At 39.5% G+C, this 23114-nt stretch overlaps 1 protein-coding gene across 1 annotated transcript; it reads left to right on the top strand.

The window, feature by feature from the left end:
* Window positions 1–11739: 11739 nt before the first annotated feature.
* CD200R1L (CD200 receptor 1 like) lies at window positions 11740–21269 on the top strand. Its single transcript, XM_054480830.1, is given in 5 exon segments — window positions 11740–11788; window positions 13430–13747; window positions 13871–14119; window positions 21144–21198; window positions 21200–21269. Coding segments are annotated over 5 exon segments (741 nt in total).
* The last annotated feature ends 1845 nt before the right edge of the window (window positions 21270–23114 follow it).

The raw sequence follows: 23114 nt of genomic DNA, 5'->3' as shown, positions 1-23114 counted from the left end.
GCTAGCCATATGTAGAAAGCTGAAACTGGATCCCTTCCTTACACCTTATACAAAAATCAATTCAAGATGGATTAAAGACTTAAATGTTAGACCTAAAACCATAAAAATCCTAGAAGAAAACCTAGGCATTACCATTCAGGACAGAGGCATGGGCAAGGACTTCATGTCTAAAACACCAAAAGCAATGGCAACAAAAGCCAAAATTGACAAATGGGATCTAATTAAACTAAAGAGCTTCTGCACAGCAAAGGAAACTACCATCAGAGTGAACATGCAACCTACAAAATGGGAGAAAATTTTCGCAACCTACTCATCTGACAAAGGGCTAATATCCAGAATCTACAATGAACTCCAACAAATTTACAAGAAAAAAACAAACAACCCCATCAAAAAGTGGGCCCAGCAAACAATTTCAGTTTTTCTAGCTAGAATTCTAGCAAGAAGTGGGGAGAGTTTATATGCAGATTCTGGCACTTTTTTCCTCTGGCACTCTCATTTTTCCATATACTGAAGCAGTTCTGATATTTTATTTTTATTTAGTGTAGACCACAATTTGGTCCATGTTTAAGGTCACTAAACAAATGAATAGTGATACAGTTTGGGTCTGTGTCCTCACTAAATCTCAGATCTAATTGTAATCCCCAGTATGGTAGGTAGGGTCTTGTGGGAGGTGATTGGATCATGGAGGTGACATTCTTATGAATGTGTTACCACCATTACCTCAGTGCTGTTTGCATGATAGTGAGTGAGTGAGTTATGAGATCTGGTTGTTTAAAAGTGTGTAGCATCTCCCACCCACACCCCCTTTCTCCTGCTCTGGCCATGTGAACATGCCTGTTCTGGCTTTGCCTTCTGCCATGAGTAAAAGCTCCCTGAGGCCTTCCCAGAAGCAGATGCCACCATACATCCCATACAGCCTGAAGAACCATGAGCCAACTAAACCTCTTTTCTTTATAAATTACCCAGTCTCAAGTATTTCTTGATAGCAGTGCAAGAACTGGCCAACACACACAGAGCCCTTTCTAATGCCTGGAGCTACAGCACTGAATCTAGAATCTCTGCCTAAGTGGATTCATATCAATAATTCGGCCTCATTCAGCTTTGTCTTTTTCATTATTCCACATCCTTAATATTCATTCCTATACAGAATGTCCAGATTTATAACTGTATATATTGGAAAAATCATATAGATATTTTGGTGTGCGGTGTAACTTGTTGTGGGTCACACTGTACCTCACTCTTTGGGCCCTGCAGGGACTCAAGTCTAGTTTTAAGTCTGGAAGCAAAGAGGAGTGAGGGGGAAGACCCTGAGGAGAATAGAAAGTGTCTTTTAAGGCAACTAGTTGAAGAAAAATCATTATAGTTTCTTCAGGCAAAGCAGGGGATTAACCACTTCAAACAGGGATGGGAGGGCTGCTTCTATGGGCAAAGACTTAGGAGACTTTAGAGATTTTATGTGCTCAGTTTCCTCAGCTTTTGCCTATATGTTCACATTCCAATTTTCAGGAACCCTTTCTTTCCCAATCAAGAACCTCACTCCAGCAGAGGATACTCTGACAGGTTAGGAATTCAATTTGTGTTGTCATTCAGTCACTTATGGGATAAGTTTTGGTATCTGGAAACTTCAGCCTTGCTGAGAAGATGGGGGTTCTTTCATGGCAGACATAGAAACTTCCAGTTCATTCATATAGTTTAAGTTGAGAATGTGAAGCCCTGAACTCATCTTTTTCTTTATCCATTCGCACAGCAAATTAGGAGAAACCAGCCAATTTTGTTATATATAAATGTTCTAAAGTATCAAATACATGATCAATTGTGACATTTTTGCATATCTCTATTGTTACTTCATGCCATGGACTATCAGTGTGCCCTCTAGCACTAGAAATACAGTCATTAGTGCTTTTAAATCTCACTAGATTAGATGAACAATTTCAGAAAACCCCAAAACAATTCTGAAAATTCATCCTTAAGATTCTGTTTCTTGAGGACCACTTATGGTACCAAATCTGTATCAGTCAGGGTTCCACCAGAGAAACGTAATGAGTAGAAAGTATGTATATGTATGTGTGTATGTACGTGTGTGTGTGTGTATGTGTGTGTGTGTGTTATTTCAAGGAATTGATTATTGCAATTGTGGAAGCTGGTAAGTTTGAAATTTTTACGGTGGACTGGTAGCCTGCAAACTCTTGGGCAGAAACTAATGCAACTAATGCTGCAAGTCTTAGAGAGGAAATTTTTTTCTTACTCCGGAAAACCTCACTTTTTCTGTTAAGGCCTTTCAGCCGATTGAGTGAGGCCCATCTTCTTTATTGAGGATAATCTCCTTTACTTAAAGTCAACTGATTGTAGTTATTAATCACATGCAAAATACCTTCACAGCAATGCTTAAATTAGTGTTTGACTGAATGATTGAATACTATACTCTAGCCAACTTGACACATAAAACTAGCTATCACAGGAGGATACACATTTTTTTCAGGTGAACACGGAATATTTATCAAGGTAGACCATTAAATGAGCCATAAAACAAATCACAATAAATTTAAATTTATCTAAGTAATTATTTTTAAAAGGCTTTCTGTTATTGAGACCAGCAAATGATCTCGTGGTTTCCTGTTTCTTTGTCATTTTTTACCTTGAGAGGTTTCCCTTACCACTTTTTTTTTTTTTTTTTTTTTTTTTTTTTGCAAATTCAGCCATGCATTTGAAACAGGAATTGTTCTAGTTCATCCAATACTTCTAAATTTTTTCTTTGAAGTGGGGGAGGTTGTCTATCATTTCTATAATAGTTCTGGAAATGGAACTTTACTCCTGGGCCCTGCATTGAACTCTTCCACTGATTAGAAGTGGATGTGGCTGGCAAAAGACTGGTAGAGACTGATCTGTTATAATAACATTGAGTAAATCATTTATTCATAACTACAAAAGAAATGTCAAAATTCTGACATACATGCATTTATCTAGTTATGGTCTCATTGCTGATTTCTTTTATGTAGAGGTTTTTTTTGGTATGATTATTAATTAATTTAAGGAATTGAAATGTTTTCTGTGATCATCTTATATGAAATCAGGGGATTCTAGTCCATTTCAGTAAACAAAAGTTCTTAATTTTCTCCATATTTCTTCTTTAAATATTTTCTAGCTTCAGATAATAATTCCTGTCTGATGACACAACTGGAAATACAGAGCCAGAGAATATTTCTCAATGAAGGTAAAATGCTCACTTACTTAATAACCAGCTTGATGGGAGGATTGGATCATCAGCAGAAACATTTACATGATGATTTGTCCTGTGTGCAATTTTAACAGATATCTCTCTGCACACTATTGCTTGAAGACCAAGCAAGGACCTACTTATTCAATTTAATTCAACAACAACAAGCAAACATGTAGATTTCTTAGTAGCGCACAAAAATAGAAGCTAAAAAGAAGAAAACTTACAGCACCTTCAAGTAGTCTACATATTCTGGTCTTGGAATTAGACAAGGACACAGAATTACATTACAAGGTAGAATGAGAGGAGCACTACAATACAAAACCAGTGTATTACAGAGAGTGGCTTTTGCACAGGCTCTAGAAGGATTTCAGAAGTCACAAATTATTGGAAAAAAGAGGCCAGGGGATCATTGTGGACTAAAGTACAGGGTAGAAAGGCACATAAAATGTTCAGCCAATAGAAGCAGTCTGGGGTGGGAGGAGTTTAGTGTGCATGCTGGATAGCAGTGAGAGCAGAGCCTGTAAAGTCAAGTTGTACTCAAATAGCAGAAGGAAGTAGGAAAAGTAGTAATAAAGTCAAAAGAGGAACAGCATGAATTAAGAAGTGGTAAGCCAGAATTTATAAATAATTCCAAGAACTGATTTTTTTAATGGGATAAAGACTATTCTAAATGGGAAGTAAATAAAAAATAATACACAAAATGTGGGGAGAAAATCAACAATTAACAACAAATATCAAGAAACCAAAGAAATATGAGAATATTTTGTACAATTTCTCCCATTAAATTAGAAAACTTCCGTGAAATAAATGTTCCAGTGGAAAAGTAAATTAGCAACTGGCTAAAGATGAGATAGAAAACATGAATAGATAGAGAACCATAGAAGAAATTGAGAATCACTGCCAAAAAATGTGTGGCCTTAGATTGCTATGTAAGAGAAATAGTTTATATCACTTTTAAGCCTTTAAGGAACAGATAATTTTTATGTCATTTAGTTTTCCCATAGAATAGAGAAAGGAGAAATGTTTTCTAAATTTTACAAGTATAACTCAGATATCAAATCCTGACAAAGTTAGTATACAAAAAAATTTCTAAGCTAATTTCACTTGTAAATGCAGAGGCAAAGATTCCAAATATCAGCATATCAAATCAATAGTGCACTAAAAGAATTAAACCAACAACAAGGTAACATTTTTAGGAATGTAAAATAGTTGATATTAAATAATCTGCTAATATACTTTACCTAATTTTAGATTAAAGAGAAAAAAGAATCTCACAAACTGCTCAGTATATGTCAAAAAGGTGTTTGATAAATTTGTCACTTTTGACTTACAAAACATCCTAGTGAAATTAGGATCAAAGATACATCCACAGCAAGATTGAGTCTTAAGCATAGACCCCTAAGTGGTCAGAGGCCTGGTTGCCAGGCCCTTAAAAGACCTTCCTGATTTACGCATATTTAATGATTTACAATTAAAGCTGGTTATGAGAGTACAAAAGGCATATTTCTCCCTACTCCCATTATATAAAAACAGTCCTATTGATGCAGTGGCGGGCTGTCTGGAGTGGCCACTGCCATCACACCAGCTGCAGAAGGGAGGTGCGGGCGGTGGCAGCTGCAGAAGGGAGGTGCAGGCGGTGGCTGTGAGAGCAGCAGTGGTGGTGGTGGGACCTCCGTGCTCCGTGTCTGCGAGGCAGCTGACTGCACAATCCCCACTCTCGCATGGCCAGGCAGGACCCACTACCAGGCACTGAGCCTTTACTATGGCCTCAACCTCACTCCCTGCTTCATCCTGGGAGCCCGCAAGCACCTGGCTGAAGGCACAGTCAAGAAACACTGCTGTCCCTGGTTGCATTGGGTTCATTTGTGCAGGGTTGGCTGGGGCCACCATGCCACCTGCTCTTTGCCTACTGCTGCTGTGGGGAAAACACAGAGAGGGGGTGCAGCCAGAGCTGTGCATTCCATGAAGCCAACAGGAGCTGGGAACAAGTGGGAGCCCTGCCACTTCTAAGTTGGCGGGCAGGAGCCGCCCAAGCTGCGGGTGCAACCTGGGCACCCCTGTGCTCTTGGGAGCTGGGAACAGGCATTAGCCCTGCCTCCTTGGCCCCTTCCAGACTTTGGGCACCAACAAGCACAGGAGGAAGGCCGAGGGGGGTTGCTGAGGGCAGCTTGATGCTGGCCTGCAGGTGCCCCTCGGCATGAACAGCATGGGCACCATGAAGAGCAGCAGGAGGTAGAGAGGCTCCAGGGTAGAAAGGCGCAGGTCCCTGGTGAAGCCCCACCTTCAAGCCAGGAAGGCCTGAAGCCTTGGGGCTGGGCTACTGGTCCTGCAAACTGAGATCGCAACTTGTAGTGCTTTTTCTGAGCCCACCTATGGGCACCCATGGACCAACTGGCATGCACTTTCTTCCCTCTGGGACCCATAAAAGCCCTGGACTTAGAAATACTTGAAAAGATGGGACAACCAGTTGCAGAGAGGAGCTACCTTCTCTGCTGAGAGCTGAGTAGATAATGGGACAATCTGCCTGTAGAGAGGACCTGCCCACTATAGGGTTTCCTCTCTGCTAGAAGCTGAACACTCAATGGAATGACCTGCCTGCAGAGAGGAGCTACCCACTCTAGGGTTTCTTCTCTGCTAGGAACCAAACACTCATCAGGACACCCTGGCTGCAAAAAGGAGCTACCCACTCGGGTCTCCTCTGAGCTGTTCTATCGCCCAATAAAGCTCCTCTTAGCCTTGCTCGCCCTCCACTTGTCTGCGTACCTCATTCTTCCTGGTCACAGGACAAGAACTCAGGACCTGCCAAATGATAGGGTTAAAAGAGTTGTAACACAAACAGGGCTGAAACACGCCCCTTGCTTGCCACATTATGGGTGACAAGGAGAGAAGAGAGAAGGAGAGAAGAGCTGTGGCCCTTTGGGAAGCCTAGACCTGGGAGTTCCCTGAGCCAGGGCTGTGACACCCTTTTAGGGCTCTGCAGTTCCTGGTGTCTCCAAGCTTCTGGGCACCACCACGTTCCCCAGAAGCTGTTTATGGTATGCCTGTCAAGCTGCAGCCTTGCAGGGAGCTGGCATCCATGCCAGCACTTGGAGCTGCCCACTCCTCTGCAGGTAGTGTGCCTGGCTGTGTGCAGTGGTCGGATCCCATGCTCACTCACACATCTCTCATTGGTCTGCGCCTGGCTTGTCCTTGGCTGCTGTGGGATCCAGGCCAATAGCACCAGCCAAGTGCTGCCTGCCAGGCCAAACGGGTGGAATGAGCCCAGTGGATCACAGCAAAATTTGGGCAAAGGTGCCATTGGCCACAAAGGTTTCCAGCTGGCAAAGTGACATCCCAAAGATCCTGTAACACTATTGTCTCTTGATGATCAGGCTTAAATTACCCCTGCCAAAAGGCAACTCCATTTTGTGCCTACTGGTATACTAGGGGACAGCTATAGCTTAGAGGAACTCTTAGTGTGTCTCCTGGTAGAAGTATCTCCCCTATGAAACTCAAGATCCTAGACTCACAAATCTAAAATTACTGGGATTTGGAAGCACAAACTCTCTAAATGAGTCAATAAGAATGATGGTGAAGGGAAGTGGAGGTTGCAGTGAGCCGAGATTGTGCCACTGAACTACAGCCTGGACAACACAGCGAGACTCCGTCTCAAAAAAAAAAAAGAATGATGGTGAATGAGATTACCCCACTTCTACTCCTTGTCTCTCAGATCCAGTTTATTCTATGAACTGGGGAGCTAGGGACACAGCACCCTCCTAAAGGGTGGTGTCCCATCCTCATAAGATATCATTTCCAAACCTTAGTTGTGACTTCAAGAGGCTGTGCCAGTGCTCCATGAAGCTGGCAATTTCTGAATGCCTCCACATGCCTCTACCCCACACCTTCTTGTCCTCTACCTTCCAATTTTGGCTCTTCCAGGTCTCTGACCAAACAAGCCAAACCGTTTGCCACTGCTTATGAGTTTATCTCTTTTATTACTGAGTATTACATTTCTTACTTGAGTATTTTTCATCATCACTGTCTTTCAGGGCCAGACCAGAGTGGGGCTACAGTGCCGCAACAGTCCACTTTTGGCTTATATCACAGACTGAGGCAACCCATCCATAAGCTAAGCTTTGGGTTTTGGTCCTAGGGAACTCACAGGGAGGGCTTAGATATGAGCTGAGGGAGAGATGACAGTATAACAGTGGCATATGAAGTGGGGGCCTGGACCATTTGTTCACTAAAATGTACTGGTGTTCTCTTGAGTCTGGAGCCTGATCCCCAATGTAGCCATTTCTGTTTTACAATGGAATGCTACTGGGCCCACTTTACTTTATGATTTGGTGGGTCTAATAGTATGCAGCTTATAATGGGTTGTTTTAGGAGCCTGATAATTTCATATCCCATGATTAGATGCTCAGTCTTCACCAGGGGTCCTTAACATGCCACGAGCTATTTTTTAAAAGGCAACTAGTTATCTGCTTCAGATGACATAGATTTACCCCCAGAACACTAGGCCTGCACTGTGACTGTCTTACTGGACTTGTCTGAGGCTCCACATTTCATCTTTATCACAGAATCTTCTTGTATCACAGATCTGCCTGATTTTATGAACTTATCGTCAGGGCTGGTATACTGTGGCATGGACCTGTTACAGATTCCTTTCTTGGCCTGGAGCACACTTGGACTAGCATCCTATTAGAGGGTAAGAGCAGTAATCGCAAATATGCAGCAGGCTGCTTCCAAAACCAAGTGTTGTGCTACTCAGTGGTAGGAAGTAAGGTTAAATAATTTGTCCTTTTTTCGAGAGGAGATATATGGTAGGGTCCAGATCACTGGGCTACTAGAAACTTCACTAATGTGTCAAGCCCTGAATCTTTGTAGAATTGACTTCGCACCTCTGGAATGCATGTGATTAACTAAGATATTCATAATAACTCTCACTTTTTGCTCAGAAGATTTAATTGATATGATGTCATCAATATAGTAGACCAACATGATGGTCTTTGCAGAATGCCCAGATAGCCTAGATCTTTTTAGATTACATTGTACATGAAAGTAGAAATTAAGGCAAGACCATATTTATATACTCTTTACTGTCCTGTGGAATACAAACTTATTTTTGGTGTTCCTTCCTGACGAATATTGAAAATAATGCATTTACGAGATCAATAACTACATACTGCAACTGGAGTATCTCTAGTAAAGATAGCTTATCTGGCAGAGTAGCTGTGGTTGGGGCTGATACTTTGGTAATTTTGCATTGATCTACTATAATTCACCATCCAGTGTTTTGCAGGGATCTAACTGGTAAATTAAGTAGGAGACATGATGGGGACCACTATTTTAGTATACTTTAAGTCTCTGAGAGGAGACTCATACTTAGGTCTTCAATATTAATATTTATTTACTATCTTTGCCAAGGTGGGTGGTTTGGGGGATTTCTCTTGGTCTTTCCTATTATAATAGCTCTTACTTTACAGATCAAGGAATCAACAAGATGGTCTGCAAGCTGCTAAGCATGTTCATTCTAATTAAATGTTGAGCAACTGAAAAATCACCACTGGATACGTCTGTGGACTTTGAAGGTCCACTGTGATAGGAACCAGGCCCAGGATTTCTTTTATCACCTGACTCCGATATGTTTCTACTCTAACAGGAGGCCCTTAATATTCTTTGTGTTCTTGGGTATCAGGATCAATTCAGATTAGTATTCAAACAACCCTCAAAAGATCCTTATATTCCTTTATCCCCAGTTACGGTTACCTAAACACATGGTCATAGGTTCTTTGGTGAAGGACTAGGGGAATAACTATTGCAACAGTTCTCAAAGTGTGGTTTTCAGATGGCTGGGGATAACCAAGGCCCTTTCAGTGGGTCCCCTCGGTAAAAATGAGTTACAATAATAATAATAATGATAATACAGTAATGTTATTTGCCTTTCTACTGATATTCTCACTGATAGTGCAATTGAACTGTTGTTTAAAATTACTGGTGCCTTAGCATGAATGAAGTGCAGAGCACTGTATTAGTTTGCTAGGGCTGTTGTAACAAAGAACCACAAAGTGAGAAGTGGAGGCAATGGAAATCTATTGTGTGACAGTTCTAGAAACTACAACTCCGAGATCAAGGTGTTGGCAGGGCAATTCTCCCTCTGAAGGCACTACGAAAGGATCTGTTTCAAGCCCTTCTCCCAGCTTCTGGTATTACCTGGCTTGTGCAGCATACCTCCAATTTTTACATGGTGCTTTCCCTGTGTCCATATCTGTGTCCAGTTTGCTCTTTTTATGAAAACACCAATTGTACTGCATTAGGGGCTCACACCACTCAAGTATGACTTTATCTTAGCTAGTTATGCTTGTAATGATTTTATTTTCAAATAAGATCACATCTCTGAGGGTTAGGACTTCAACATGCAAATTTTCAGATATACAATTCAACCTATAAGAGGCACCCAGCTGTACCAATAGTCATTGCATTCTTCACTCACTCACGCACACACATACACATTGCCTAAGAATGTCTTTGATGATTCAGTAAAAATTATTAATGTATTAAATCTGAAGGCTTATATGCAGTATCTTTTAAGTATTTTACATGATGGAATTGGAAATACATTTAACACATTTTTGTTGCATAGCAAATCATGGTGATTATCCTGAGGAAATGCATTTATATCGAATGTCTGAGTTGCAAGCTGAAGACAATTAGTTAACCATAACTAAAATTATACAAAAATCATTGTAAAACAGAAATTAAAAGTTATGCCATCATTAGAGGAAAAAGCATGTTAACATCTTAAAAATTGTACTTATAAGCAACTAATAATGATTTCTCATTCATGAGATGGTTTGTCTAGTCAACTAGTTTGTATGAGGTAACCATGCCTCCCCCTATTCCTCCTTCCCCAACCAAGGAGATAGGTCCATGTGGGCATCTCACATGAGCTGGTCCAATTACACTCCTTTCTCCAAATGCTGGAGACAGCATCTTTAAATGAAATTTCTCTGCACATTTTTTTTTCCTTTTTAACCTAACTCCTCTAAGAGAGTGAAAGAAATGAACACAAAAATATCTCTCCTGTCTCCTCTCCAACCACTTTTTTATATCCAGGGTGGGTAAAATACTCATTAAGAAAAAGAAGGGTTTTATGGGACTTTAAATGAGACCCAATGGAAGAAATTGGCATGTAGAAATTTTTATCATTTTCATTTTCTTATTGTGTCCAGTTAGCACTTCACTGTCTTTACTGATGGATACAAAGGCTATGCTCTGTTGCTATCCCATCCTATTGACAAGTGTGATGGTAACAGCATGGGAAATACTCATCAGAAACAATTCTTCCTGCATCAAAGCCTACAGGAGAGAGAGAAATGAGACAATGCAAAAAAACAAACAAACAAACAAAAAAACTGCAATGACAAGAGTATAACATAGGACTCCAGTCCTGACTAGAATCTTTCCCTTCAGGTTGATCCCGTTGTCCTCACTCATTATGGGTATTACAGGTGAATAATGGTAACACCTGATGGGAATTTCCATCATGGATATCACCCAGGATGATGTCCACTGAAAGGGTCTTGATTATCCCCAGCCATATGAAAACCACGCTTTGAGAATTACTGCAACAGTCATTCCCCTAGGCCATCACCGAAGTACCTAATCCTAACCATACCAAGTGTTAGGTAAGGAACATCATATATTGTAGTATCGCACATCATCAGATTTGGACTGAAATAAGTGTCTCTCTAAATTTCATATTCTTTAAGATTGAAGCACTTTTTCCTTACCTCTCTGCAGTTCCCCCTGAAATGACCCTGTTTCTAAGCAGGCATAGAACTGTGGTGTGCAAGACAGTTGCAGCAAAGCCAGCTGCACAGATCTCCTGGACCCCACAGGGGGATTGTGTCACCGAGCAAGAATATTGGGGCAATGGCACAGTGACTGTTGGGAGTTCATGTCACTGGGAGGGCCACAATGTGCCTACCATGACCTCATGATAGGCACATTTGAGTAGCAACAAGAGTGTCTATAGAGCTACTTCCTGGTTAGTAATTATTCCAGTTTTGTGTTCATTTCTTTCACTCTTTTAGAGGAGTGAGGTTAAAAAGGAAAAAAAAAATGTGCAGAGAAATTTCATTTAATGATGCTGTCTCCAACATTTGGAGAAAGGAGTATAATTGGACCAGCTCATGTGAGATGCCTACATGGACCCATCTCCTTGGTTGGGGAAGGAGGAATAGGGGGGAGGCATGGTTACCTCATACAAACTAGTTGACTAAACAAAGCGTCTCATGAATGAGAAATCATTATTAATTGCTTATAAGTATAATTTTCAAGATGTTAACATGTTTTTTCCTCTAATGATGGCATAAATTCTAATTTCTGTTTTACAATTTTTAAAATAATTTTAGTTATGGTTAACTAATTGTCTTCATGTTGAGTAAGACTGTGGGGAAACACTTGTTTCCATTCTGAGTACATAAAATTGATTTCGCTTATTCTTCTCTAAATATTTTCTAGCTTCAAGTAGTTCATGTATGGATGGAAAGCAGATGACACAGAACTATTCAACAATTTTTGCAGAAGGTAATATGCTTCCTTAGTAGTGGCCAGCACTGAGGGATGGAAAGTTGAACTTCGGTAGAATCATTAGCTGATGGCCTGGCTGGAGGCCAGCCTTGTGACTACTTGAAGAACTTGTTGATCTGAGTGCTGTGGTACGAGGGACCCTGAATGTCCCAGTCTCTAGTTCTCCAAACAAGCCATGTTCTTTCTTACCTCTGAACATATGCTAAGGTGGAGTGCTGGAAAGAGCATGGATTTAATGACCTTTCAGGTCTGCATTAAAGTCCTACTTCTTTCTGCATCTGGTTATGTGATCATTATTTGACTGTGAAATATAAGGGTTAAAGTACCACATAAGAGACAGGTGACACCAAAACAGGAGAGGAGAGATATTAATTGTAGGGTGTAGCAAAAACAAACTTCATCCACATAAAGGTTTGCCCCTCTGCAACTGATTCTGCTTATGCTATAGTGATGAGATCTCTGACACTCACCTTTGTTACAGGTGAGTAGTGACAGATACTTCAGCAGAATACGTACCTCTTGCTAAACCCTGATCAGTTGTGGAAACATTGTGTTGGCTTATGAGATGCGTGAGAATCTATGTTGGAAGATGCTTGTAGGATGCAAGGCTTAATTTTTACTTTAAAAGATGGACAGAAAGGAGTTGACTTTTACATTTACACCTGATAATTGGATTGAATATACAGAAATAAAATCTATGAGGAAAGTTTACCACTGAACTCTCTGGGGTTGTATGTGTGACTAAACAAGAAAGAAGGAAAATATCCAAAGGCTGTGTTTGACAATGTCACAAATTTGCAATAAAACTTTTTCATGATAAATGTCCAAAGGAAAATAAAGCTTTTTAAAAATTATATGCCACACTAATTTTTAAACTAGAAATAAATATTTCTAAACATCTTATCACTAGGAATTTTTTTTTTTTTTACTTACATGGGATGGCTCAACTGGCAAAATTATAGATTTTTTAAAGATCTATGGATCTCACTGACTCTGTAATTCTCTAAATAAAACATGTAATTATCTAAATAAAACATGTCCAGCTAGCTCCACTTGAATGCCATATTAGTTACCTTTAATGAAAGAACCATAAACTTTCCACATTTATGTTTGTCTGAAATAACAACCTTAGAGACAGGTATTTAACTTTGATGTTACTGATTTTTCTTGTGCTCGCCAAAACGAAGGAGGGGACAATCACATCACTAGTTATTCCATTTTCTTTTCCAAGGCACATGAATTGTATGATAAATACGGTAGTCTCTACCACCTAAAGATTAGATTTAGAACATTGCCTTTGTTGTTTAAATTATAATTCTGTTTTCTTTTCTGTTTCTAGATATTAAAACTCCTGAATTAAAATCAGAATACTTTATTGTATTTCAGAATACAATGTTATGTATATTGTTTTTCTAATAATACATAATACTGGAGAAAGTTTGTTAATCTTTAGATTAGGTTAAACATATTATTTATATTTTTTGAATGTTATTTTCTTACCTAAGTCTAATATTTCTGGAATAAGATCAGCAAATTTATGTTCTAATACAACTTCATTTAATATACTGTGGATAAACATAACACATGAAGTTCCTTATCAAGGTTTTCTATATCGTTATCCTTTGTGCGTGTGTCCAGGTAACATTTCACAGCCTGTACTGATGGATACAAATGCTGTGCTTTGTTGCCCTCCTATCACATTAAGAAATTTGATCATAATAACATAGGAAATAATCCTGAGAGGCCAGCCTTCCTGCACAAAAGCCTACAAGAAAGAAACAAACGAGACCAAAGAAACCAACTGTACTGATGAGAGAATAACCTGGGTCTCTAGACCTGATCAGAATTCGGACCTTCAGATTCGTCCAGTGGCCATCACTCATGACGGGTATTACAGATGCATAGTGGTAACACCTGATGGGAATTTCCATCGTGGATATCACCTCCAAGTGTTAGGTAAGGAGCATCATATTTTGAGGTATTTCACATCACCAGATTTGTGACAGAAACAAATGTCTCTCTGAATTCCATATGCTTTATGTGAAAACTGAAGCATTTTTCCCCCTTTCCTCTCTGCAGTTACACCTGAAGTGACCCTGTTTCAAAGTAGGAATAGAACTGCAGTATGCAAGGCAGTTGCAAGGAAGCCAGCTGCCCAGATCTCCTGGATCCCAGAGGGATCTATTCTTGCCACTAAGCAAGAATACTGGAGCAATGGCACTGTGACTGTTAAGAATACATGCCACTGGGAGGGCCACAAGTCTACCGTGACCTGCCATGTCTCCCATTTGACTGACAACAAGAGTCTGTCCATAAAGTTGAATACAGGTAAGCGCCTGTTTCTTGTAGAGGAGTAAACTTGATGCTCAACTTTTTCTTCCGTAGAAAATAACGAATAACCAAACAGCAGGTAAGAAAATTTGAGCTCCTAGCTTGAAAATATTCTCTAAAATTGAGAAATGCATTACAACGGTAGAATCTATCTTTTAGTGGAACAGCCATAAAGATAGATTTTGTTAACTTAGTGATCTATAGGTCTTACTTTGAGATTAATTCTTGATATGAAATATCAAGGGTTTTAATCCTTGTTCAGTAGATAGCCCAGAATGACAGTTATTTTCTTCCTGATTTTATTTCTTGTAGTAGTTATTACTTTGTTACCTTGAGTAAGAGACAAGTAATTCTTCCCGTCTCATCATCCGAAAGCAATATATTAATTAATTCTCCAAATGTTTATTGAATGCTGTTTATAAGTTTGAAGCTGGTGATGCAAAGATGAAAAGATAAGGTCCACATCTTTATATTGTTTTGGGCAGGATAATCTGGTGTTTAGGAGCAAAGCCTTTCACATAACATCTTTTTGTTCACCAGCTATATGAACTTGAACAGTATTTAATATCTCTGTCTCATGGTTTCTTTATCTGTTAAATGAGGATAATAGGATCCATCTAATAGGATTATTGGGTTAATTAAATAAAATTACATATATATGAAAACATGCTGTACATTTAATTGTATTAATACACCTACTACATAATTGACACTCAACAAATGTTAGCCACTAGATTTCCTTATATTAATAATGTTGGCTATTATATATATCGTATTAATAAAAATTAGCTATTGTGATAATTATTACAACTAATATTAAATATAATCATATTAATTATTCCTCATAATATCTTTCATGTTTGTTCTTTTCTTTTTTGCATCAGCTTTATTGACATCTAATTTATATACCATACATTTCACCCATTTAAAACATGCAATTTAATGCTTGTGTGACCATTGCTACGATCAATTTTAGAACATACTTATCACCCCCAAAAGGAAACCATGTATTCGTTAGCTGTGTTTTCCATGATCAATCTCCTATAAAGTCTAGCCTCTTACTTCATATGTCTTATCTATAGGTCTGTCCATTTATCTTCAGTATTACCTGATCTTCCCTTCTGTAGTACCAACATTCAACCCAAATTCTAAACCTTTTTCCCCTTTATCTCCTTAGGAGCTTTGCTTCATTCTCCTCTCTCTTTTGTTTAGTTTTTTTGTTCCTTAAATTATTTTCCTAAAGCTGCTCATAAAACACGCCTATTTTTCTTCCGTATCCAAAAACTTGGTGTTATGACTTCCTCAAACATTTAAATCTTGGCTTCTACTCATATCCAAGAATTTTTTTAAAAGAGGAGCCTACACTTATTGTCTCTTCTATATCACCTCACATCTATTCCTTAACTCATTTGTGTCTCCCTGTGCAGAAAATGCTGACAAAAAGGATCTCCCAAGTGCCAAATAAAATATAAATGTTTCATTCTTTGTTCACTTAATTAGCTTCTTTGTCATATTTATTATAATTATTAATTTTAAATATCTAATAATATATAATTTTATATAGTATTTACTAATTTAAAATATTTTATTAGCTTTTTAATAATATATTTTATGATCCTGTACCCCATGCATGTGGGCCTCTTTGGGCTCTTCAAAAGTGTTAAGTGCTTGTATTCATTTGTTCCCTTTTACATGCAATTTCTTTTTTTTTTTTTTCTTTGTTTTTTGAGACGGAGTCTCGCTCTGTCGCCCAGGCTGGAGTGCAGTGGCGCAATCTCGGCTCACTGCAAGCTCTGCCTCCCGGGTTCACGCCATTCTCCTGCCTCAGCCTCCCGAGTAGCTGGGACTACAGGCACCCGCCACCAGCCCAGCTAATTTTTTAATATTTTTTAGTAGAGACGAGGTTTCACCGTGTTAGCCAGGATGGTCTCGATCTCCTAATCTCGTGATCCGCCCGCCTCGGCCTCCCAAAGTGCTGGAATTGCAGGCGTGAGCCACCGTACCCGGCCTTACATGCAGTTTCTACCTCTCCATAAGGCACTTCTTTCCCTATACTTTCTTCTTCCATTGCGTTTGATCAATTCCTGTTGAAGTTTTAAGACTCAGTTTGACATTGATCCTCTGGGATGATTTTCTCTTGCCTTGAATTTTGGTTAGCTATTCCTCCTTTGTGCTCACAGAATGCTTCATGGGTGCCTCTGTCAGAGCAGCTCCACAGCCCTGTAATTGACTGCTCGGCACTGTTTTCATTCACAATGCTTCTGACACAATGCTCCTTTCTGATGTGTTTTCCTCCTATTCTCACTTGGTTCTTTTCTTAACTTTCAGTCAACTTTTTCGTTTTCTCAAATAGATTTATTTCTTCTATTCATCTCACGAATGGACACATTTCTATGTATTCCATCTTTCTCCATCTTCTTATTCTACCTTTGTACTTGAGTAATCTCATCCATACCCATGGCTTCGACTACTGTGTAATTCTTGACTCTTGAGTCTATAGTTCTGCTCAGATTTCTCTCCTTGGCTACACAGTGACCAAAACCAACTTCCAAGTGGACAGCTTCACCTGCATGCATCACGGGCACCTCTACTTACATATTTTTGAAACCATTCTGCTCTACTCCTTCATGAGCCCTACATCTATATTTTATTTCTTGATAAATGACTCAAGCTAGAAACTTTAGAATATTCTACAACATTTCTCTTTCTTATTCCCCATATTCAATGCCAGTCATGATGTTTTGTTGATTTTACCTTAATTTTTTTTCTTACATCTGAGTCTTTTTCTTTCTCCCCACTGTCTTAGTTGGTCAAATAGTATCTCACATCAGGATTATTGCAATGTCCTTGTAACATTCTTCCTGGCCCCAGCTTAACTTCCTCCAATTTATCCCCTCTACTGTTTCTGGAGAGAACTTTCTAAAATGCCACTCTTCTACTTACGTAAACCCAGTGGCTTCTCTTTACTTCGTATCGAGCTAAACACTTTGACAAATCACAACCTGCTTCTCTCTTTAGCCTTGTGCTTCACTATTCTCCATCCTGTACCCCATGCATGTGGGCCTCTTTGGGCTCTTCAAAAGTGTTAAGTGCTTGTATTCCTCTGTTCCCTTTTACATGCAATTTCTACCTCTCCGTAAGGTACTTCTTTCCCTGTACTCTCTTCTTCCATTGCATTTGATCAGTTCCTGTTGAAGTTTTAAGACTTAGTTTGACATTGATCCTCTGGGATGATTTTCTCTTGCCTTGAAGTTCGATTAGCTATTCCTCCTCTGTGCTCACAGAATGCTTCACGCATGCCTCTGTCATAGCACCTCCACAGCCCTGTAATTGACACTTGGCACTGTTTTCATTCACAATGCTTCTGACACCAAATTTGTGTGAGTTTTTTTCCCCACACCAACTAATTCTCCAACTCTCTGGACACCACCTAGGTGTCCTACAATTCAATTCAGACACTAACTACCTGGAGTTAGCACAGACCCCACAGGTTAAAGGCTTAGTCTCATAAGACCTCCCTCACTTCAGACACCAGTCACAAGTCCCAGATTGCCACCTGAACTTCTAATCAAGTGGCTATAAATTCAGAGAATTCCCATGATTCCCTTGTCAGGTTTAATAATTTGCTAGAATGGCTCACAGAACTCATGTCAACCTGAAATAATCAAAAGGATCGGAATCCCGTTTAAAAGAGTTTATTTAAGCAAAAGTCTGAGAACAGCCATTCGGGTAACAGAGACTCCAAAGGAATGGGGTCAGTGCTTCAAACTTCAAACTTAAGGTCTTGCTTATATAGGCAGAAAACAAATTCAGTAGGATTATACCTTTTTTACATACAAAGCTGGTTTATGAGTTATAATGATTTAATTAATTAAAGTTAGTTTGTTTTCTTTTCTCTACAGTTTATTTTCATTTCCTTTCCAATTTTAAGAGTACAGTTAACATTTCATGCTAGGCAATGTGATAGTCATTGTACGAGAGAAGAAAGAAGGAAGTTAATGAATAATGAAGATCAACAGTTTAGAGGAAAGAGGTCTTCCCTGGCACCCTTTAATCATTTACAGCAGTTTACAAAACAATGTAGGCAAGGAAAAAGGCTAATGTACAATCAGGGAAACAAAAATTTTGGCTGCCTAGGTCATAGCTGCTTGTTTACATAACTCAGGTCCCATAATCACATTCCGTTAAGGCTCAACCTATTTTAAAGTTCCAACAGCTTAGATTTTTAAATTACACACTCAGGAATGCACTTTATTTACTATTACTAGTTTATTATAAACTGTCCAACTCAGGAACAGACAAAAAAAAAAAAAAAAAAAAGAGATGCATAGGGCAAGGTATGGAGGAAGGAGCTTCCGTGATGTCTCTGGGAGTGCCAACCTCCCAGCCCCTTGGTGTGTTCACCAGCTCAGAAAATCTCCCAACCCAGAAGCTCTCCAGACTCTGTCATGCAGAGTTTTTGTGGAGGCTCTATTACATAGGTATGATTGATTAAATTATTGGGCATTGGTTATTAGATTAATCTCTAGCCCCTCTCCCCTCCCAGGAGGTCAGTGGAAGGGGAGAGTGGTGGTATGGGGCTGAAAGTTTCAACCCTCTAACCATGTCTTGGTCTTTCTAATTACCAGCCCCATCCTGAAGCTGTCTTTGGGCTTCCAGCCACCACTCATCTCATTAGCATACAAAAGATGGATCACTGTGGAACTTCCAAGAAGTTTAGAAAAAATCCTTGGAAGTGTGCCGGGAACTGGGGGACAAAGACCAAATACACACATATTTCTTATCATATTACAACCACTGACTTCTGTGACTCTCAGCACAGTGTAAGGTCCTTGAGAGTTGGAACCACTTCTTTTATTTTTGTATTCCTAAAGTCTGGCACAGTTGCTAACACATACAAGTCATTGCAGAATTAGGTTCAAATCACTGTAGATTCATCTCTACATATTCCATTCTATGCTCCAAATATGACTTAGGTGAATTCATCTTTAAAACTTTTCTCAAATTATTTCTTTATCTTGAAAAGTCTTTCTTTTAACCTATTCAATCCTGCAGACTAGCAATGTCCAGTTCAAGTCCTGCTTCTCCCTGACCTCCGTGTTAGAGTTGATGAAATGTGTAATGTTCATCCAGCACTGTTTTCTTTCTTGTACATTTAACTAAAAAGTATCGGAGACAGGTCTCAATTAATTTAGAAGTTCATTTTGCCAAGGTTTAGGACAATTTGCACAGATCAAAACAAAACAAAACAAAAAAACACCACAGAATCTGAGAAACAGTCCGTCATCTGTGCCTTTCTCCAAAGATGACTTTGAGGGCTTCAATTTTTAAAGGGTAAAAGTGCGCTGGAGGGGAAAGAGGAAGGGTGTGGTAATTCACAAGTTGCAAGAGAAAAGGAGCAAGTAGGGGATTAGTCAATTATGATAAGGTGAACACAGAGTAGCTACCTGTGGAGAAATTTACGTTTTATCTGTAGCTATCTGCTTAGGAATAAAAGGAAAGGCAGTTGCTTGCATGACTCAGCTTTCAGCTTGATTTTTCCCATTTGGCATAGTGAATTGGGGTCTTGAGCTTTTATTTTTCTTTCATATAAGTTGTCTTTTCATTTGTATGAGTCTGACTTCTCCAGTTGGATTATGAGATATTTTGAGAACCGTAACCATATCATTTTCTTATTTCCTCACAATGCCTAGGATTGTCTGACATTTTTCTAGTTTAGTGTTTGAGCAGGTTATTTAATGGGATAGAATGACCTCTTGGAGCCAGGAGTCAGACTTGTATTTAGAGTTCACACATTCTTTAGGTGGCCAATTTCTTTTTTTCTTTTTTACTTTTCTTTTTTTTTTTTTTTTTGTTTGAGACAGAGTCTCACTCTGTCACCCAGGTTGGAGTGCAGTGGTGCGATCTCGGCTCACTGCAACCTCTGTCTCCTGGGTTCAAGAGATTCTCCTGCCTCAGCCTCCCGAGTAGCTGAGATTATAGGCCCATGCCACCACGCCTGGCTAATTTTTGTATTTTAGTAGAGACGTGGTTTCACCATGTTGGTCAGGCTGGTCTCGTATTCCTGACCTTAGGTGGTCCACCCACCTTGGCCTCCCAAAGTGCTGGGATTACAAGTGTGAGCCACCACACCCTGCCTAGGTGGTCAATTTCAAAGGGTAAAAGACTTCAGAATTATGCTTCTGGCTGGACATGGTGGCTCACGCCGGTAATCCCAGCACTTTGGGAGGCTGAGGCGGGCGGATCACCTGAGGTCAGGAGTTTGAGACCAGCCTGGCCAACATGACGAAACCCCATGTCTCCTAAAAATACAAAAATTAGCCAGGCATGGTGGTGCATGCCTGTAATCCTAGCTACTCCGGAGGCTGAGGTAGGAGAATCACTTGAACCCAGGAGGCGGAGGTTGCAGTGAGCCAAGATCGCGCCACTGCACTACAGCCTGAGAGACAATGCAGGACTCCGTCTCAAAAAATAAAAATAAAAAAAGAATGATGTTCCTAATTAGTTTGATTTATCCTTTCAATAATTCCTAGGGCCATTTCACAGGTAAATAAAAATGAAAGTAGGAGGACATAAAACACCTTGCTAAAGAGGTTACATCAACTTAGTAAGAAAATCACTTCACTGTGTGGTTAGTGTTATCAGATCAAACCCCCAATGTTAAGAGTAATGTTCTTTCAAATGCTAATATTTGCATAGGAAGTTGGAATATACTGGGGAAAGCTTGACATATTGCTTTTCTTATAAAATTGGAAAGTATTAGCAATGCGTAGTGTGCATTTATTTGTTCAGGAAATATTTGTCAGAAACCTATGATGTACAAAACACAAACATGGTTCCTAAACTCTGTCATGAAAGAATGATATATTAGTAACATTTGAGTTGTAATTTAGAAGGTTTTATGATTATGACAGTCTGTGAACTCTTAAGAATATTTTAAAATGTTCTTTAAAATGATTGACTCTGATTTGTAATTAGAAGAATACCTGAAATGATTTTTTACCCCTGTCTGTATTTAAAGGTCTCAGAACCTCAGGATCTCCAGCATTGTCCTTACTGATCATTCTTTATGTGAAACTCTCTTTTTGTGCTCATTCTGGTCACCACAGGATTTGTCTTCTTCCAGAGGATAAATCATGTCAGGTAGGAACTGAAGACTGAAAAGCATAAGACACAGTAGAAAAAAAAAGCATCATTGTAACATTTTGAGTTTACAATGTACTGGGAAAAGCTTGACACTTTTTTGGTATGTTGTATTCTCCCTCCAGCGCCTTCTTTAATGTGAAGGCATCATTAACAACTGAGAGCCCAGGCAGATGTGCCTGCAGCACTGGGGCAAGGACTTCATTGTGAAAGTGCTTCATTGTGGCTTTAGTCTAGGAGAGAAGTGGCCTAGCCCACATCTTGAGAATTTGGTGGGAGAAAGTTTCTGGGGCTTCTCAAGTGTTTACTTTCAAATTTCTCTATAAAGGGCTTGTGTTCATTCCTGTTTAATTATATATTTTATGGGGTTTTTCCTAAAGAATGAAAATTGAAAGAGCTGGATGTCAATTTATATTTGATGAGACATCACAAAAAAAGCAGCCATTTGCAATAAGCCTTCAGGTTCAAAGTCTAGCTTAACTTCTTTTGTGACTCAATGTGATAGTTACTAATATGGTTTGGTGCTGTGTCCCCACCCAAATTTCATCTCAAATTGTAATCCCCATGTGGTGAGGGAGGGACTTGGTGTAGGTGATTGGATCTTGGGGGCGGTTTCCCCCATGATGATCTTGTGATAGTTAGGGAGTTCTCACAAGAGCTGATGGTTTTATAAGTGGCAGTTTCCCCTGCTCACTCTCAAGTCTGCTGCCATGTAAGACATGCCTTGCTTCCCCTTCACCTTCTGCCATGATTGTAAGTTTCTTGAGGCCTCCTAAGCCGTGTGGAACTGTGAGGCAGTTAAAAGTCTTTTCTTCCTAAATTACCTGGTCTCAGTCTCGGGGAATTCTTTACAGCAGTGTGAAGATGGACTAATACAGTTACCAAGACCTGTTTCAGACTCTTAGCGTACAGTGTAAGTACACATGCAAAAGCTTCATGCCTGCCATCATAAATGCCTAGGATACTTTATCTACTTTCCCATTTTCCTTCGTAAATTTTTATTTGCAAATGTGAAACAACTGTTTTTCAAAATAGAGAGGAAGATAGCTCAGCAAGAGGCAAATAATGATGCTGGGCAGTTTTTCTGCACCCTTTGGGTTCTTTAAATGGTGCTTTCCTCACAGCTTCCTGGCTCCTCTGCACACCCAAATTGCTAACCAATGCTGCAATGGCAGGAGACACTGCAAACACTGTCTGCAAGTCAGCTAGTAGCTGACCTGCCATCCATTACTTGCTTGCTAGCAATTAGTGGGGCAGTAGTATTGCATGTTTGGACTGATTATTGAGTAAATGGCTGAGTCATTTTTAGCAGTATTTGTATTTTAGCAGAAATTGTAAGTTAATCTCAACTAAGGAAATGTCAGTGTCATTGAAGATGACTCTGAAGTTCCCCTTACCTTTTAGAGTTCTAATGTCTCAGTTGCCTTTCTTGTTTACACTCTAGATTGTAGCCATTGGATGGATTAATGATGCTAAGAGTAAGACATTGGTGAAATCCTTATATCTTCTAGGGCCACTGTAAACAGAGATCCTATATTCACTTGATACAGATGGTAATCCTATAGTAAAAAGTGATTTTTTATTTAAAAGAAGACATTTCTTATTTAAAGTAGAAGGTTGATATGTTTTGGCTGTATCCCCACCAAAATCTCAACTTGAATTGTATCTCCCAGAATTCTCACGTGTTGTGGGAGGGACCCAGAGGGAGGTAATTGAATCATGAGGGCTGGTCTTTCCCGTGCTAGTCTCATGATAGTGATAGGTTTATCTCAAGATCTGATAGGTTTATCAGGGGTTTCTGCTTTTGCTTCTTCCTCATTTTCTCTTGCTGCCACCATATAAGAAGTGA

This window comes from Pongo pygmaeus, chromosome 2 (assembly GCF_028885625.2).
Source record: "Pongo pygmaeus isolate AG05252 chromosome 2, NHGRI_mPonPyg2-v2.0_pri, whole genome shotgun sequence".
NCBI classification, from domain to species: Eukaryota; Metazoa; Chordata; class Mammalia; order Primates; family Hominidae; genus Pongo; species Pongo pygmaeus.
Note: the sequence above shows the minus strand (reverse complement) of the source record. Positions and strands in the feature narration are given on the sequence as shown.